The sequence below is a fragment of the Panthera tigris genome, chromosome D2 (assembly GCF_018350195.1).
Source record: "Panthera tigris isolate Pti1 chromosome D2, P.tigris_Pti1_mat1.1, whole genome shotgun sequence".
Classification (NCBI taxonomy): domain Eukaryota; kingdom Metazoa; phylum Chordata; class Mammalia; order Carnivora; family Felidae; genus Panthera; species Panthera tigris.
Window position 1 is genome coordinate 11,141,863 of NC_056670.1, and position 20,749 is coordinate 11,162,611.

Consider the following 20,749-nt stretch of genomic DNA (forward strand, 5'->3'; position numbering starts at 1 on the left):
CACACAGACTGCGAGTGGGAGAGGGGCAGAGAGAGAGGGAGACAGAGTCTGAAGCAAGCTCCAGGATCTGAGCTGTCAGTGCAGAGCCCTGTGCAGGGCTCAAACTCACAAACCATGAGATCATGACCTGAGCCAAAGTCTGATGCTTAACCGACGGAGTCACCAAGGTGCCCCTTAATTATTATTTTAAAGGCCCAAATATAGTCACATTAGGGGGTTAAGGGCTCAACACATGAATTTGGATGGGGGTGAGGCACAATTCAGTCCATAACAGGGACACAGACGTGGTTGCATTCAGAATGCTGTATTCACCAGCAGACATATCTTCTCTGAAGCCGTGCCTGCTGAGTCCCAAGGGACCCTGAAGGAATCCGTGGATTAGAAGAATCTGACTTCTAGGAGGAATTTCATTTAATACTCTCACAAGGCATTTTTTCTTCTTTTTTTTTATAAGGAAGCAAAACTGATTTTTCACACACTTCGGGAGATAGCAAGCCCCAGCAGAAGATATGCATTCATCTTCATAGTAGTAAGAACTGGCTCATACTGCATGCATTCTTGAAAGAAGTGTGGGACACACATTATGTATTCCAGAAAATTCTGTGCACCATCGTCCCTGTGACCTCAATGTGCCAGGTAAACGTCGTACTATTCCCATGTTTTCACCAACGTTCCTTTGTCTTTCTATTTTCTTTTTTGCTTTACTGTCACTATTTTGTTTTTCTTTCCTTTGTTTTTAAAGTTTATTTATTTTTAAAGAGAGAGAGGGAGAGAGAGGATCCCAAGCAGGCTCCCCACTGCCAGTGCAGGGCCTGATGCAGGGCTCAAACTCAGGAACCATGAGATCATGACCTGAGCCGAAATCAAGAGTCAGATCCTTAACCACCTGAGCCCCCCTGGTGCCCGTTATTTTGCTTTTCTTACATTTACATTTTTCTTTACATTTATATTTTGTGAGGGAATCTGAAGTTTATACTACTTGAGAGTTAAGAGAAAGACTGAGAGCCATAAACAACCAAATCAAAGAACGAATAAAGGAGGGAATGTCTTTTAAGTTAGGGCATAACCATGTTCAATACTGACATAATTTTAGGGGGATCTGGTATTTCTTTAGTCTAAACGAGCTTTAATTGGGAGGCTCAGGGATCCACCCTTATTTTTCCTTTTGAAATTAGTGATGATTAGTTTTTGACCTATGTAAATTTGCCCTATGAGTGTGCTTTAAGTAATAAAATATCCTCATAAGGCAGGGAAGAGGGCAAAGAGCAAAATAAAAGTACAATTTGCGAGGAGCTGGTACTTGGGACTAAGATTCTGTTTTTTTTAATTGGGGCACTTGGTTAGATAATGTGTGAACCACAAGATTTCCTTCAGTCCCTCCAGAGACCTAGAGAAAAAGCCATTGGTTAGTAGTCTTCCTGGCTTCTTTTCTCTAGGCTAATAAACCGATCTCAGCCTTTGAGATTTTGCATTCTGCTGACACCAAAAAGCAAGAGATAAACCCAATCCAAAAGCTTACCGAGGAAAAGGTCACTTCTCCCTGAGGCCTGGAGCGGCTACAGGTATTCGATGAAGGGCTCTTCCCTCCCTGAGGTGGCCTCAGATTGACCCTAAGGATGGGAAACACTGAAGGGGAAAGAACATGGCCATTGAAGACCATTCCCACTACCTCATCATAACTGCAGACTGGGAGAAGAGATTCCAATGAGATGCACCTCCCCAAAAGGGCTGGTGCACCATTAGAATTCAGAAATCTTTTCAAAAGAATTCTCTTGTGTAGATGTTATGTTGGAATGTGGACAGGGAGACCTCTCCCCGAGACAGGATTCCAGAGAAGGAAGCAACAAGAGGGACCAAGGTAACATGTGGGACACAAAGCGATCAGATATGAGAAAGCTGAAGAAGATGGAGAAAACAGAGAACAGAAGTTGGGGCTGTGGGAAATACGAAGCCATTCATTTTGCCCAGAGGGCCCCCCCATAAACACAGGCACCACACTCTTCAGACACAGGCCATTACTATTCCTTATACTCATACCCATAGCTTCTCTGCTGTAAAAGGAAAGATTCTTCCTGATTTCTTGTGCTGGAGATCACACCCCTCTTCACCTTATCAGGAACTTCATTTCAGTTAATATCGTCTCTCAGACTTTTACCATCAATTTCTCCCTCTACTAGGTCATTCCCCAAAGCTCTATGGACATGCTCATGAATCTCGTATTTCTTTAAGAATCTCAAGTGCACAGAAGTGGAAGGTGGATTAATTACAAACTGTTGTTCTTGACGCACTCTTGTCATGACCTGCTTTTGCTTCTTTAGTTGGACTTTTTAAAATACTGTAATTAAGTGGGGTGCGTGGGTGGCTTAGTCGGTTAAGAGTCTGACTTCGGCTCAGGTCGTGATCTCGTGGTTCATGGGTTCAAGCTCTGCGTCGGGCCCTGGGCTGACAGCTCAGAGCCTGGAGCCTGCTTCAGATTCTGTGTCTCTGTCTCTCTCTGCACCTCCGCAGCTCGTGCTCTGTGTGTGTCTCTCTCTCAAAAATAAATAAACATTAAAAAAAATACTGTAATAAGTGTCTGCTAACCCACCGCCCAATGGAGAAACTAAAGCCTTCACAATAGCCTACATCAACCATATCATGCTGATGTTCCCATCTCCCTGCCTCCCTCCACCTGAGGAAACCATCATCGCCTTAAATCCTAAAATTAGCACTCTGTTATTTTCTTTATATGTACTTTTAAAATAGACTTAGAAAGTTTTGGTTGCTTCAAACTTTTACAAAAAATGGTAACATGCTATATTATTCTTGTATTCGTTTCCGATTGCTTTTGCAACAAAACACGACAAATTTAGTGGCTTAAAATAAAACCAATTAAGTATTAGCTTATATTTCTGAAGACCAGAAGTCCAAAGTGGATTTTAACTGGGCTACAAACTGTCCACAGGGCTTGTGTTTGTTCTGGGGACTCCGGACTCTGGGGGAGAATCTGTTCCCTGCGTTTTCTAGCTTCTAGAGGCTTCCTACTGCCCCTGATGCCTGGCTCTTTACTCCTTCTTCAGAGCCAAGATCTTCAAATCTCTTCACTCTTTCTCTCTTTCCTGCCCACCCCCAACTTCTGCCTCCCTCTTCAAAAGACCTGCAAGTTGGGGCACCTGGGTGGCTCAGTCGGTTAAGCGTCCGACTTCGGCTCAGGTCATGATCTCACAGTTCGTGGGTTCGAGCCCCGCGTCGGGCTCTGTGCTGACAGCTCAGAGCCTGGAGCCTGTTTCAGATTCTGTGTCTCCTTCTCTCTGTGACCCTCCCCCGTTCATGCTCTGTCTCTCTCTGTCTCAAAAATAAATGAACATTAAAAAAAAAAAAAAAAAAATTAAAAAAAAAAAAAAGACCTGCAAGTTGATTACATTGGAGCCACCCAGATAATCGAGGATAATCCTCCAATCTTAAGATTCTTACCTTAATCACTTCTGTAAAATCCCTTTTTCCAGGCAAGGTAATCTATTGAGAGGTTTTAGGGAGTAGAACACGGACGTCTTTGCGGGGCACTGTCTCTGCCTGCCATAGTTCTCTTTCATGACTTACTTCGTTCCTTGAAATATTCCTCTTGTCATCTATCACTACAGTTTCCCAGTTTACTCATCCACTCTCCTACAGGTGCGCACCTGATGGGTCCCTGGCTTTGGCTACTGTGAGCAGTGTTCCTATGCACATTCTTGTTCGTGTCCCCTGCTGTAGACATGTATAAATGTCACTGGGACAACTGGAATAGAATTTCTGGGTCATGGGTATGTAAATACTCAACGTGCAGCGATTCTGTCAAACTTTTTTTTTTTCAGCAAGGGCACCAATGTGTACTGTCAAGAGAAAACAGACATAAAATAGCATCTAATTATGGGGTTGCAGTTCCCTGATCATTAATAATAACAAACATTTCCTCAAATGTTTATTGTCCACCTGAATTTCCTCTGTGAGCTGTCAACTCATGGCTTTTCATCTTTTTTTTTTTTTTAACAGATTTCAGTTCTTCATGTTCTCTTAATACTAACATTTTTTTTTCAGTTGTTTACATTGCATTTGAGTCTCTCTACCCCACTAATAAATTGTTTTTCCATTTTCTTTAAGGTTTTCTTATTGTTCTTTTAATGAAAGTTCTTAAATTTGTACAGATTTACCAGTCATTTATAGTCACTGGTTTTTGTTTATATTTGTTTGTTCTACTCTAAAGGAAAGGTTTCCTATCCCCACAGTCTAGAAGATTTGTCTATATTTCCCACTAGGAGTGCAAAGTTTTCCTTTTGGCATTTAAGACCTCAATCCATTTGGGGCTGGCTGTCGCACATATGGTGTGAGGAAATTCTCTGATCTCATCTTTTCCATCCAGATCCCATTTTTCACAATCTTCTTTTCCCCACCGTTGCGACATTCCACCCATCACATTAGAAGGCTCCATACAAAGAGGTGCCTGGGTGGCTCAGTCGGCTGAACATCCACCTTCGGCTCAGGTCATGATCTCGCGATCTGCGAGTTCGAGCCCCATGATGGACTCTGTGCTGACAGCTCAGAGCCTGGAACCTACTTCAGATTCTGTGTCTCCCTCTTTGGCTGCCCCTCCCCTGCTCGTGCTCTCTCTCTCTGTCTCAAAAATAAATGTTAAAATAAAATAATGAAATGAAATGAAATGAAATGAAATAAAATAAAATAAAATAAAATAAAATAAAATAAAATAAAATAAAATAAAATAAAATAAAATAAATAGAAGGTTCCATACATGTGCTGGTGTTCTGTCATCTCTATTATACCCTACTGATTAACTTGCTTATCCCTGCACTAATACTACTCTGTCTCAATGATGATAGCTTCACAATAAATCCATATTTATTTTATCCTTTAAAATAAATATAGTAGGACATACACCCTATCCTTGCTCTTCTTTATCATGATGATCTAGATACTGGAGCCCTTTATTCTTCTATATACATTTGGGAAACATCATGTCAAGCTCCGTGAAAAACTTGTTGAGACTTTGATGAATGAAGCATGATGTTTGGATTGAATCCATACATCAATTTTGGAAGAATTAATATCTTAAGGCTGTTGTCTCCTCCATGAACATAATACAGCTCTCATTTATTCAGTAATAAATCTCTTTTTAAAACTACTTTACTGGGGCGCCTGGGTGGCTCAGTCGGTTAAGCATCTGACTTCAGCTCAGGTCATGATATCGCGGTTTGTGGGTTCGAGACCCGCGTTGGGCTCTGTGCTGACAGCTCGGAGCCTGGAGCCTGTTTCGGATTCTGTGTCTCCCTCTCTCTCTGACCCTCTCCCGTTGATGCTCTGTCTCTCTCTGTCTCAAAAATAAATAAATGTTTAAAAAAAAAAAACTACTTTACTAAGGTATGATTGACATATCAAAGGCTATACATACTTAATGTACACAATTTGATGAGTTTTGAGATAAGTATACATCCATGAAATCATCACAATCTATGCCACAGACATATCAGTTATCTCCAAAAGCTTCCTCCTGCTCTCTTATTTTTATCATCATCATCATCATCAGTGTGTGTGTGTGTGTGTGTGTGTGTGTGTGTGTGCATGCGCGCGCACGTGTGTGGTGGGAGGTAAGAACATTTAACATAAGACCTACCTTCTTTGCAAAATTTTAGACATATAATTCAGGCCTATATAGTTAACTAAAGGAAGAAGCTCTCTAGGACTTACTAATCTTGTTTAACTGGAAGTCTCTATCCTTTGGCTAACACTTCCCTATTTCTCCCTTTCCCTAGCCCCTGGCAGCCACCATTCCACTCTCTGTTTCTATGAGTTTGACTATTTTGGATTCATCATGTAAATGGTATCATGTAGTACTTAGGATCTGTCCTTGTGTATCTGGCTTATTTCACTTAGTATAATGTCCTCCAGCTATCCATGTTGTCACAAATGGCAGAATTTACATCTTTTTTAAGGCTGAATAATACTCCATTGTATGTACATTTCACATTTTCTTCATTTATCTGTCAACACTTAGGTTGTTTCTTTACCTTGCCTATTGTGAATAATCCTTCAATGAATGTGGGATTGCAGAGATCTCTTTGAGATCCTAATTTCAATTCCTTTGGATAAATACCCAGAAGGAAGATTGCTGGATTACACAGTTCTATTTTTAATTTTTTGAAGAATCTCCATATAGTTTTCTATAGTGACTGTACCAGTTGACCTTCTCACCAACAGTGCATGAGGGTTTCCTTTTCTCCACACCCTCACCAACATTTGCTATCTTTAGTTTTTTTGCTCATAGGTATGAAGTGATATTTCACTCTGGTTTTGATTTGCATTTCCATGGTGATTAGTGATGTTGAGCACCTTTTCATATAACTGAGGGCCATCTGTATGTCTTCTTTGGAGAGATATCTATTATGTTCCTTTGTCCATTTTTGAAAAGGGTCATTTGTTGTTGTTTTTGCCAATGAGTTGCAGGTGCTTCTTATAAATTTAAAAAAATTACCCTTTATCAGATATACAGCTTGAAAATATGTTTTTCACATTGCATAGGTTGCCTTTTCATTGTGTTGATGGCATCCTTTCTTGTGCAAAAGGTTTTTAATTTGATATAACTCCATTTATCCATTTTTCCTTTTTTTTTTTTTTTTTTTTTTTTTACTGCTTTTGGGATCATATCCAAAAAAATCATTGCCAAGGCCACTCCCAAATAGCTATTCCCATATGTTTCTTCTTGGAACTTTACAGTTTCAGGTCCTAGAGTTAAGTCTTTAGTCCATTTTGAGTTGATTTTTGTGTATGGTCATCCAATATCATTCTGTGTATAGCCACAAGAACATTTTGTGTATGGTCCAGAATTCGATGAAGGATCCAATTTTATTTTTTACATGTGAATATCCAGTTTTCCCAGTACTTGTTATTGAATATGCTAACCTTTCCCCATTATGTAGTCTTGGTATCCTTGTCAAAGATCAGCTGACTATATATGATAAATCTCTTAATACAGTTAATCTCTCAATAAAGCTCAGTGTTTTTCTCTGTAAAGGTATTGTACACCTTAGGTTAGAGTGAAAATTAGTTACTGAAAATACCTGATGTTACCGTAAATGGTATCTTCTTTTTAATTCAGTTTCACATGTGCATCTAGCCTGGAAATTTAGCTACCTTGCTAAATGATTCCTATTACTGTCTGACAAATAATTGTATTATCGGCAAATAATGATAGATTTGTTGTTCCCTTTATTCTCATTCTCATCATTTCCAATTTCATTTCTTGCCATATCACAAGTTTGAAAACCATTTATGACAACAGACTGCAGGAAGGTACCACGGCTGCTAAAGTACTGAAAGATTTTGTAAGTGTTTTAGGTTTACATTCTTCTTACAACCTGTCTTTATATCTGTGCCATGCTTCTTTTGGCATGTTTTACCATTATCCTAATTCCTCCTTATTGGTACAGAGACAGTGAGCTTAGACACATACATAGTGATTATTAAGGCAATCAAAAGAACTATGTGGTAAGATAAATGAAAAAATACGTATTAATAATATACAAATAATATAAATTATATGTATTTGTAATATATAACATAAATGTAAATTATAAGTATATTATGTGTTATATAAATTATACACACATGTAATGTATTATATATTGTATAATATAATATATATTAGTTATAAATCATAAATCTAAATTATAAATATATAAATAATATAAATACATATATTTCAAATTTCTACTAGGCCTGGTTCTTGTCCCCTACCTAACATGGTAAGAATCACCTCCACTAGGCTCTTGAGGAAGTATATCAAGAGGAAGTACATACACTCCATATAAAAAATGATTACTTAAAAAAAAGCTTGAGTCCTAAAGTGGATATGGGATAATAATCTCTGGCTTTACGAAGATGGACTGGATTAGTCAAAACTCCTTTCAGGTTCTTGCAAAGGGGCAGGTGTCTGGCTACCACAACTCTGTGTGTAAAAGCGTGAATATCAACATTCACACTATACACAACATGGTTTGTGATAAAAATCACTCCTGATGGGTTAACTGCATACACACGGGGAGAATTACATATACTTCTAATGATGCCTGATGAAGAGGAATGCTTGGGGATGCCCTGCACACGTTAGAGTTCCCCTCCTCTATCCTTCTGAGTAGACAGGATCCAAGGATGGGCTCCGTAGTGCTTTAGCAGCTACAACATATTCCTGTGCTAAAAAATCTGTTGAACTAAATAAATGGTTTTTCAAACTTGCTCTTTTGAACCCTAGTTGTCTCAAGGGCTATCTCTTAGTCGTGGTGGGTCAATTAAGGAGCCCATCTCAGGGTCTCCCGTTATAGTTATACCCAGAGCATACCCATCGAATTTCCTATTTAGTAAGCTATGTAAAGATAATTGAGAGAGAAATGGAAAATTCCACTCTAAAAAGTATTTTAAAGTCATAGGCATAAAACTCCATTTTATGGAAGAAAGTCTAGAATTATGACCACTTGCTAATTGTTAATGTTAATCGTTAATGATCATGGCTACATGAAACTTACAACATGCCTTAGAGACCAAAAGATACCTCCCCAACACCTCCAACAAAAGCCCAACGATATGCACCATAAAATTTTCAGATAATCCATCAGAATGTTGTATTAACTCTACAGCAGATGTACCAGTATAGGGTTCAAGTCATTTAAAAAAATTTTGAAATGCTATGAGGTGTAAAATCAAAAATGCTGTTTACATGACTGTGCCAGCCAGACTCACTCAGTCCAGTTCATCACCACGATGGTGATTGGTCTTTGCAACAGTGCTGTGGCATGAACATTTGTTACATGCTTAAACAGTATGGATGAGCATTCCACATGGTTTATAACTCTAACATTACACATAGATTTATGTGGCATAAATTTAACAAAAGAACTCAAACAGGCATTTACTGCCAATGAAGGAAGGCATAGTATGCAACAATTATTAAATAACAACCAATTAAAAAATAAAATCTCAGGTCGTACCCATGGTACTGGCCAGTACAGACACATAACACAGAAGAAGCCCCTCTCCCACCTGGCCCCCAGATACATTAGCAGTCATAAACATAATCCCAGAGAAAGGGAGATGGGTGATGGGTCGGTAGAGTACCAGTTTCTCCACCCAGAGATACACGTGTGCAAAACAGAAATTAAGTTATAAAATAGTAAGATTCCTATTACTTTTACAAATCTGTGTTTGAGAAATGATGGACATGCCTGATCAAAAGCTTGTTGAATGATGGGGTGTCTGGGTGGCCGTCAGTTAAGCGTCAGACTTCGGCTCAGGTCACGATCTCACAGTTCATGGGTTTGAGCCCCGCGTTGGGCTCTGTGCTGACAGCTCAGAGCCTGGAGCCTGAAGCCTGCTTTGGATTCTGTGTGTGTCTCTCTCTCTGACTCTCCCTCTCTCTGCCTCTCCCCCGCCAAAAATAACTAAACATTAAAAAAATTTAAGGGGCACCTGGGTGGGTCATTCGGTTAAGCATCTGACTTCGGCTCAGGTCATAATCTCACGGTTCATGAGTTTGAGCCCAGCATCAGGCTCTGGGCTGACAGCTCAGAGCCTGGAGCCTGCTTTGGATTCTGTGTCTCCCTCTTTCTCTGCCTCTTCCCCTGTCACACTCTGTGTCTCTCTCTCTCTCTTTCAAAAATAAATAAACATTAAAAAAAATTTTTTTTTAATTAAAAGCTTGTTGAATGAATGAATATAGAGTTTAAATCAAGGAATGAACTGGATAACTTTTGAGGATCAGGGACCGGTTTATAAATCCTAAAAATACCGACTGAGGTATATCTCTTAAAATCCATGACTATATATATATATTCAAATGATAAGTTATATCCCAAAGCCATTTTGAAAGAAAAATGTGTTTGCTCATTTTAAAATGAGATATTTGTAGAGTATTTTGTTAAGTACTGTCTTGCTTACATGCTCTAGAGCAACACTATCCAAAAGAACTTTCTGTGATGATGTAAAGGCTCTAAGTCTGAGCTGCTCAGGAGAGGCACCAGTTAGCCACAGGGGGGCACTGAGTACTTGAAATGGAGCAAATGCCTCTGGGAAACTCAATTGTAACTTTATTTCATTTAAATTAACGTGAATTCAAATAACCCCATGCGGCCAGTGGCCAACTTCCTGGAAGGGCAGCTCTGAAGAATGAATTTTTCATTTATTTCCAAAGGGCTTTCACTTTTCCTTCACAACCTTGCTCAAGGTCACCTCAAAGCCCTGCGCTGTGCTTCCATGGAACATTCTGCGTTTCTTCAATTTAGAGCTTCCCCACTGAACAGAAATTATTCGAGTATTGACTTCCCCGGTATACTGTAATCTACATAAAAACAGGACAGCGTTTTATTAATCTTTGTCATCTCAGCATCCAGCGGAGGGACTGACATGTGGCAGGTCCTCATTACACTTTTGTGAAATGAATGAACAGAAAGAAGCTATAAGCAGCTGATTAAACGGGGAAGTTCTAAATGAAAATTTAACGTTTGTGGAAAACTATCCTTTTGCCTGCCATTTATTTTCTGATTCACATGCATAAAAGCCATTTCTGCCTTATTGAAATCCTAGCTAAGCAGGAGAGGTAGTGTTTCTGCTAAAGTAATTTCAAGGGTGTCTGATCAAATAAGCCATATGGCACCCTGGCAATTTACAGCTGCAACTCATCTGCTCACTCACCGTCGAAGATGGCTGCTTATGAAACGTTTGAACAGTCGCCTTCGCTGTGCTGCGAACCCGAAGGCCACTTACCGTCACCAACATCGAAGTCCTTGAACGCCAGTTCCGAGCCCGAGTCATCCAGAAGGATTTCGCCATTCAGTGTGAACATCATGGTGTGCTCTGTCATGTCCACCATGCATCCCACAACATCGCCCGCTTGCCAAGAGCGCCCATAGTGTTCGTTGCCCTGGTGCCACCGCTGGGCCTAAGGGACAGAAGAGTCTCTTGTCACAGACAGAGCCGGGAGAACAGCACCCACCCACTACTACTGGTAGGACTCACAGCAGCTCCTTCTAGTAACACAGCAGGAGGAAGGGCTCAGTGCCACCCCACGCACCAGCGGGTCACACACCCTAAGCGATGTGGAGGTGCCTGGGAATTCTACGTCCCTTTGATTAACACTGTATGCTATGGAATCTTGAAGAACAACCCAAATGCTATGTCATTACTTTGAGGAACGATGACTTTAAAAATCAAACCCGACACACTTTCTATTTAAAACAAACACAAAAAACCTCTGTGTCCTTAGAGGTTACTTTTTCTCACTAAAATGAATGCTTCTCAGGATTTGGGTTGTTTTTCTCCACTCCTCCAAAATGCAAAGAATTATGAGTAGAGAATAAAGCTGAGAATTTATCACTGAAAATGACATTCTAGTTTTCGTCTACTTCAAAATAAAATTCCATTCCTTGGAACCAATGGCATGGATACTTTAACAAAACAGACATCTTGAAGCATTTCAAGATATACTAAAACTTAAAAAGCTCCAAATCAAACCTAAAAATATTCTTAGGATGTTTACTGAAATAATACACCAAAAATTAAATGTGCCAACAATGTTTTGTATACAGAGGTGAAATTTCACATTATAAATACAATTCAAACACATTTTTGATAAATGTGACTTGTGAATCTGTAAGTACATTCCACTGATTTATGGGATCAAAATTAGTTACATCAATTATTTTGTCAGATAAATCTTCTCATTTTCCCCTCAATCGTCGCCTTCATTGCAAACTGATATGTCAGGGGGTATAGTCACCAATGTAAAGTAATGATATGATTATTTTCAAGTATAATACACTCTACTTTTAAAAATTTTATTTCAGAAAGTGTTAGCTTTCAATAAGTGTTTAGATATTCTATCTGAAATAAAAAACAGGTTCAGGAAATGTGGTGTTTCACAACAAAGTGGGTCTGTTGTCCCCTGGAAGACACATTATTAATTTCTAGCCTAGAAATGCTGTCCCACTCATGCCTACCTCAGTACTCAAATGTCAAGTCTCCTCATGATTGCTTATTTACTCTAACTTTCCTTTTAATTAAAAATAACTTTTCCCCTTCATATGAAAGGAATGTAAATTCATGGAAGAAAATCACAGAATAGAAAAGACTAAAATTTCTATAATTTTATCAATCAAAAAATGACTATCATTCTATTGTGGCTAGGTTCATATACATATTATTTTTTTATTTTTAAATAATTTATGTACATAAAATAATCTTTAAACATTTATATAATGTGTAAGTAAATAATAAAATAAGCACCTGACCAGCTTCCATCCACCTTAAGAAATATTACTAATAATGCTGAAAATGAAAACTTTTTGTCATTATAAACAACAGTCTCCAGCATTCTTGTGGCTATTAAATGTGTTTACCTATCATTGATAAATTTCTTCTATGGAATTGCTACGTCAAAGTGTATGCATTTTAATAGTTTTTTTTTATGTTTATTTATTTTGGGGAGAGAGGGAGAGCGAGTGCAAGCAGGGGCAGAGACAGGGAGAGAGAGAATCCCAAGCAGGCTCCAGCCATCAGCACGGAGCCTGATACGGGGCTGGAGCTCATGAACTGTGAGATGACGACCTGAGCTGAAATCTAGAGTCAGAAGCTTATCCCACTGAGCCACCCAGGCGCTCCAAAGTACATGTATTTTTAATTAGCATATGCATTTTAACACTTCTGATAGATAAGGATGATTCATTTTTTGGGTAGCAATGTTTTACTTCTTGAATTTCCCTGTGGGGGAAATGTTTTGAGATTACAAGGACAAAATTTTCTTGGAACTATTTCTGCTGAGTGGGTGCTCCAGAAAGTCCTGATTTTACTGCCCTACCCAAAGGAATGGCAGCGGAAATCTCTCTCTCTCTTTCTCTCTCTCTCTCTCTCTCTCTCACACACACACACACACAGTATGTAGATGCCTGGGACACAGCAGCCTACAATACCCAGAGCCTACAAATTCCGGTGTCTGGTGCTCAGCAACGTCTGCTCACCTTGAAGCCGTCAAAAGCAAAGGCACGTTCGTCTGAGCCCAGCTCTTGGTCAGGTTGACAACCTGGCCTGCTCCATCCAACTCTCATGTCTCCAGCAGTGACAGCCTCAAATTCAAAATACCACCTTCCTGCCTTGACGGCATAGGTTTTCTCAGCGCGGAAGATTCGGAACCTCTCCCCGGTGCCGCTACACACTTCGGCTCGGGCAGCTGTGAATGGAAAGAGATTCCGGTGACCACTGGATAGGACATTGCAAGAGGAGACAGGACACCACACAACATCAGTAACCAAACTTACCGTGAAGTTGGTAATAATTCCATCTCTCTTACTCTGGTTCACATTGTATGAAGTGTTTTTATACATATGATCAGCCACTGTCACAAGGAACCAGCTTCGAGAAGGGGAAAAGACAAGGGGCTTCCAAGGGAGAGATGGGTTATCAAACCTCAGTTACACTGCACGGTGGGTGATGCTTCCTCCCTCAGCCCCTGTTCAGCAGGGAATTATCTTTCTGCAGGAAAAACACCTCCCAGCCTCTTGGTGGTTTGCCAACAGAATCTGAGATGAACTTGACGACGTGGCCGGAAAGAAGCCAATAAGAGAGATCTGAACTGCTGTGCACAAGAAATGAGTAGACGCTTGTGTATGTGAGAGAAGGAAGAAGCTGCCAGGAGGTGACGAAGACAGAGAGAAAGCCGCAAGGTAAAGAGATAAATGGCACAGAAGGGTAACCACTGACAGATTTCCCAGACAAGATGGTTAAGGACAAAACTCTTCCAGTACCTCACATTTGCATCATAATGTGCTACACATACAAATGCTGGGTTTAAGTTTTGAGGGGAAAACAAAAGGGTCGAGTCCAACATCAGGATCAGTGGTGCAAATATATACATATATATACTTCATATATATATATATCTAGATATATCTATCTATGTGTCTATGTCTATATCTATATCTATATCTATATCTATATCTATATCTATATCTATATCTGTGTGTGTGTGTGTAAAAATAAGATACACATAGATTGAAAATGCCAGGAGTACAGGACAGCCATGAAAACATAAGTCCCTAGGAAATCAATGGGGCATGGAGACAAGGGTCCACTGGACTGATAAGTCAAAGGATAAACCATCAGCTCAGCTAAGACCTGGGTTAGATGGAAGACGACATTTAAGTGACGTTGACCAAAGTCACACAAGTGACAAATGGCAGAATTCCGGAGCCGCCTAATGCTGCAGCCTGTGTTCTTTCCACCCTGCCTCCAGTAGCTGGCAGAGTCAGTAGGTACTGCTTAAGAATTTGTTCTCATCTGTTCTTTTTTTTTTTTAATGTTTATGTATTTACTTATTTTGGAGAAAGAGAGAGAGAGCAAGGGAGGGGGAGAGAGAGAGAAAGGGAGACACAGAATCTGAAGCAGGCTCCAGGCTCTGATCTGTCATCACAGAGCTTGACACAGGGCTCAAACCCATGAACCCTGAGACCATGACCTGAGCCAAAGTCAGACACTTAATGGACTGAGCCACCCAGGTGCTCATCTGTTGTCCTCTTAAGAGTCTGGAAAGACATCGTAAATAACAGAAGTTTAATACCAGCTTAGCCACGGATTTGATAGGAACAAACAACAACCATAAACATGATCCACATAAGCTTTAAAGGGCACCGGTAAACACACAGCTAGACCGTCTACTGAAGATGAGACTGGCATAAAGAGACAATGGACTAAGATATTTCCATCGATTGCAGGACATAGAGGTGAACTGTATCTATTGACAAAGCTTTCAAAAGCTTTTTAAGTTTCTGAATGAGCAATGCTTTGTTGTTTCATCTTTTCCCCACAAACACACCCATACGCATATACCTAACGACTTTGTTGGCTCCAAGCAAGGGTCGTGTCTCCAGCAGCAAGAGCCTCAAATTCGAAATGCCACCTTTCATGAGTGCTCACGTATGTACCTCACATGTGCACACACACACGTGCACACACACGTCATGCACTACATTCAAACATCATACTGAAGAATAAATGCATTAATCGAGTTTAAAAGTCAGACATTTAGAATAACATATGGAGGACACTGCACGTACAAAATCCTCTGAAGAGGAAAATGTTTGCTTCTAATGCATTCAAGTTGGGGGTGGACAGGAGCCTGAATGAGAGAGAAACATCTCTATGGTGAAAGATAAAAAATTCTCATGTCTGTTACTTAGTAACAATGGTTTTTGAAAGACAGGACAGCAAACTACTTTTTGAGGGAAAAAAAATCATCAGATTTTATACTTGAAGGCAGTTACTGGTATTAAGAAACTAGTTCTATGGGCACCTGTCTGGCTCATTCGGTACAGCATGTGACTCTTGATCTCGAGGTTGTGAGTTCAAGCCCCACACTGGGTGTGGAGCCTACTGAAAAAAAAATAAGAAAAGAAAATAGTTCTAAATATTGCAGTACTAAAAAGATGGAAGTCAGATTCTCAGACTTAGTATTTCCTGAAGAAACAGCACACTGATCCATGACTTCCTTAAATCGTGGTTACAACCCTCCCTGAACTAATCTAAGACATACAGAACATGAGCCATGATCCATACAAACATTTGGAAATTAATTTTCATGAAAGAAAAAAGCCATCCTGTAGTTATCCTTATTTTTCGTTATGTCATATTTTCAAATAAAATCATACATTATGTTCCAGTATGCACAAATAAATTAAACTCCCAATTTTCTAAGCATAAAATATTCCATTCTTTAGAAAACTAAGCTACTAGAAAACTCACACGTTCTTTTTTCCTTTTTATGTTTCCAGGACATTGGACCACACTCATATGCACACTGTATAATCATGGAATGAAAACAAAGTTTCTTATCAGCTTAAATAGGTTGGAAGGCAAATTTGATATAAAAACTATAACAGATAATTTCCTTAAAAGTCCACTACAAATTACCCTTGGTAATAACACTATGAATCCTCTCCGCTAATACAGGTAATGAAAATAGGGAACAGTATATGGAAAATACGTGGCAATCACGGTAACAATGCAGAATTTCTTAGTCCTGGTATTTTATTTCCCCTGACCTTAGCTACTGCACCTACACTTCCCCGATGAGACTCAATCTGAAATGGAAACACACATGCTATTCACAGACACCATTATGCACGGGACTTGTAACCTCCATGGATCTTCCTCGGAATGCCTGTGTGATCCATAGCTCCTATTCGGTATTTCTCACATTAGTGTAGGGCAGCTGACAACCAGGGTTTATAGAAGCAATGGTTCAGCATTCTGTTTCTTTTTTTTTTTTTTTTTTAATTATTTTTGGGACAGAGAGAGACAGAGCATGAACGGGGGAGGGGCAGAGAGAGAGGGAGACACAGAATCGGAAACAGGCTCCAGGCTCTGAGCCGTCAGCCCAGAGCCTGACGCGGGGCTCGAACTCACGGACCGCGAGATCGTGACCTGGCTGAAGTCGGACGCTTAACCGACTGCGCCACCCAGGCGCCCCCAGCATTCTGTTTCTTGATGAAATTCCAATATTTAACGAAAATCTGGATCTACAGAAGTTTAAAGAAAAAAGATCCAGGCAATCTGCAAGAAATTTCTTTTGCATATTCTGGGGCATCGATCACCTGGACACAAAGGAGATGCCCTTCACGGGCCTGCGAAATTGAATCTAGGAACAAAGACTATTCCAAGCCCTGGACACAGGAATCCAGGCAGATACCCAATGGGCAAGCACCAGTCTCAAAGGCAAAGAGCGTTCCTCCAAATACGCAATTCTTACACTTTCCTTCATGTTCAACACTCGACATTCGTAGAAGCTTGGTAGGTAATTCTAGCTCATGTAAGTGTGTATATGTGATTTTCTTATATTGTCACAATGAACATAATGATAATTGGTATTAAAAACAGGCACAGTGAGCAGATGTATTCCCAGCGAATTTTACCAAGAATAGTGATACCCAGAGAAGAAGAAATTAAGGGATTATGCCTTTAACAAGCGACCTCAAGATAGAGGGTAAGGTCTGGGAAAATCCTGTGTTCCCAGTACCCCACAGATCCTAGCACAGAGAGGCCACACAGCAGTGACTGATCAAACGGAGCCTAAGCACCCATACATGCTGTACTGCAAACTGTACTTTTAGAAGATTCTGACGCTAGAGGGCAGTCAAGGTCTAATTATGTATTGAAAATGTAAGTTATTTACCATATGCTATGAAGGCAGGCAGGCTAGTCTCTTTAAAATGTTCACATGTACCTAAAATCCTTCAAGTGTGCTCATATAATAACTTCTAAAATGATTGAGATTAACCAGTCATCCTTGTAGCCTCCTGGTATTATGTTTAATCAAACAATTTAAACCTTGATAAAACCTTGCAATAAGAATAACTTAGTTTTTCAAATGTTTTAAAATGTTCTTTTAGAACAGTACTCCAAAGATACCACTGAGTTCATATTCAATCTGGAATACGTAAGCATTCTGCTGATGAGTGGAAAATAAATTGGAGCCCTGATTTAATTACATAGGGTTAGGGGCACCTGGGTGGCTCAGTCGGTTAAGCGTCTGACTTGGAATCAGGTCATGACCTCATGGCTCCTGGGATCCAGCCATGCTTCAGGCTGTGCGCTGACATCATGGAACCCGCATGGGATAATTTCTGTTGCTCTCTCTCTGCCCCTACCCCACTCATGCGTGCTCTCAGTCTCTCTCACAATAAGTAAATAAACTTAAAAAAAACAACAACTGCATAGGGTTAGATTCCATTTTATCTAAATTTTTACGCCCTTAACTTTTTTTTGAATACCAGCAAGGGCAGTATATAGCCAGTTACGTTTTTAATCTTATCTCAGTGATCACCAGGTTGATTTTGCTTTATTCCACACAATCTCTCCCATCTATCTTTTAATTTCCATTTCCCCCACCCTTGTTCTGAACATCACAAATTTTCCAAAGCCTCCCAACTGGTCTCTCTATCTCTGAGCACTCTCCCCCTCCAATCTGTTCCTTCCCACTGTTGCCATAGTTACATTGCTATTGTAAATTGTGATCACACATCGAGCTTTTGCTTTAAAACTTCCTGGGGCTGGAACTCCTTGCACACATCTACCCACATTTTTTTTTTTTAATCTGGGCTTTCAAGATATTCCATATTTTGTCCTAATCCTTCACCTGCGACCAATAGTGTTTTCTACCTACTTATACCATCTAATTTAGCCTAACTAGACTACCAATCATCCGTTAACTCTTTCTATGCTTGGTTACATCCGATACGCTTGCCCTCTGGCAGAAATGCCCTGTCGCACCTACTCTCTACTTGTTGACATTTTGATCCCTTCAACACCTAACTCAGATGTCATTTTCTCCCCTTATTGATTCCCTCAATCAGAAAACAAATCTTTCTTATGTATTTTCTATAAAGATCAGTCAATTCCCTACTATGAAGCAGGCATGCTGTTGGGCACTGGGACACACTGGTGAGCAGGAAACAGGGTCTCAGCCTCCACCGCGGAGTGTACTATCGTAGCCTCACTGTTCCTTGCTCATGTAACTTCAGGGGGACAACCTTGTCCATCAACGATCAACGGTTCTCTCTAAATTCCTAATGTTCAGAAACCACACCATCCTCCGATCACCACTTTTTCCTCCTGGTTTTCTCATTTCCTTTGCAAACATATTCACTTTTTAAACACATTAACTTCTTCCTGGGCTTCCCTTCCTGATCTGCATAACTTTCTGAATTTTTTTGAATGTTTTATTATTTATTTTTGAGAGAGAGAGAGAGACAGAGTGTGAGCACGGGAGGAGCAGAGAGAGGAGACACAGAATCCGAAACAGGCTCCAGGCTCCGAGCTGTCAGCACAGAGCCTGGCGTGGGACTCGAACTCATGAGGTGTGACATCATGACCTGAGCTGAAGTCAGGCACTCAACCGACTGAGCCACCCAGGTGCCCCTATCTGCATAGGTTTCTAGATTTCCTGGTCCTATTTCTCTTCTTATTTGCTGTTCACCCCAATCTTTGCCTGGTTTCGGGTTCTTCATTCTTCTCAACATCTATACGTGCTCTGTTGCCCTTGCTGGCAAACAAGAGATTGGCAGGCACCACTACCCCCTCATAGTCTCCAGTCTCAACTGGATCATTAATGTTTCTCTGCAATTGTTTCATCTGTTTGCAGCTAGCTCTCTTTTCCATCCCACAAAACAGCCATGTCTCATCCTTATTGCTGTGTGACATCAGCAGGAATGGCCGAGTGACGACCTCCAAAAATCCTCTTCCATAAAAGCAGTGACAACACTGGAAAAACTGTCCAAATCAACTTTTTTTTCAGAGCTCTGGAAATTAGCCAAAGTCTGGCAAAAATCTGGGTCGTGTTACTCGATCAAAATGGATGAATGTTTGTAAGGACAGCAGCAGGCTTACTGGTATTTTAACTTATGCTAGTGATATCCCCTTCTTGCTAGGTATGTGGCACAGTGGAAATCAACGGCCTCTCAATTACAGTGTAAATCAGTAACCTAGAAGCTTCTAGAGGGAACAGAATGGAGCTGGAAACCCTCCAAAGCCCAATTCACAGATAACTGTCATTATTTTCCCTTCACAGTAGTTTGTCAGAAAATCCCACTGCAAGGCTTTTCTTTATCTGGTCTGACTTTGTTGGCCCAATGCAAACCATCATTTCCCAAAAGGCATTTGTTGAAAATAATCAGAGGCAATTTTTTAACACTGCAGCTGCGTGACGTGGCAATAACAGTGAGGCAACCAACACGCTGACCGAAAGAAAATTTCAGAAGAAGAGCTGAGGAATGAGATGTCCTTAGTAGGTTGTGAAAACTTCCAGTGTAATCCTGGGAATCCAGAAAGCCACACTCACGCCCAGGGCTCTGTGTGTGTGTGTGTGTGTGTGTGTGTGTGTGTGTGTGTGTGTGTTCGTGTTCAGAAAGACCTGAGAAGGTCCTGAGTTCTGACCGCTGGGACCTTAAGGTTCCACACAAGCAGTAAGTGAAGGCTAAGGTGAGGACTGCCTGCTTGTGTGTTGGAGTTATGTCTCAACATGCACACAGAGCCCCTCCCTCAACAAAGACTGGGAGACTTATAAGCGCCAAGCATTTGGGAAAGTCTCTGTCCAATCACTAGCTGACCATGAGGCTAATGAAACAGAGGCTCCTGGGACTACAAATGACAAAGAAAACAAAATATACAAGGCTAGTTAAGAAAGCCGTTGAACAAACAAACGACAATTACAATAACAAACCATGGGGGAGGGGAGATTCCAGAGTTGCTATATTATGTTATTTAAAATATCTGATTCTCACCAAAAATAGGGAGACATGCAAAAAGACAAGGAAGTATGTCTCCTACAGGGGCAATAAAGGAGTCAGAAATTGTCCCTGAGAAAGCCCAGATACTGGACTTATTAGACAAAGATTTTAAATTGCTATTTTATTTTATTTTATTATTTTTAAAAATTTTTTTATGTTTATTTCTGAGAGAGGAGAAAGAGAGAGCAATCAGGGGAGGGGCAGAGAGAGAAAGAGGCAGACAAAGAATCTGAAGCGGGCTCCAGGCTCTGAGCTGTCAGCACAGAGCCCGACACAGGTCTCAAATCTATGAGCTATGAGATCATGACCTGAGCCGAGGTCAGACGCTTTAATCAACTGAGCCACCTACGCACCGCCTAAATTAGCTCATTTAAATATGTCCAAAGAACTAAAAGAAACCA

The 20,749-nt window shown here is 40.4% G+C and overlaps 1 protein-coding gene across 1 annotated transcript in view; it reads right to left on the minus strand.

Annotated features, from left to right (window-relative positions):
• The window catches only part of RYR2 (ryanodine receptor 2), a 753,483-nt gene that overhangs the window by 260,989 nt on the left and 471,745 nt on the right, over positions 1–20,749 (minus strand). Inside the window, exons 28-29 of the mRNA XM_042960054.1 lie at positions 13,032–13,240; positions 10,783–10,957 (exon numbers count right to left, since the gene is read on the minus strand). Of these exons, the coding sequence (XP_042815988.1) occupies positions 10,783–10,957; positions 13,032–13,240 (384 nt within the window). The remainder of the gene's footprint in view (positions 1–10,782; positions 10,958–13,031; positions 13,241–20,749) is intronic.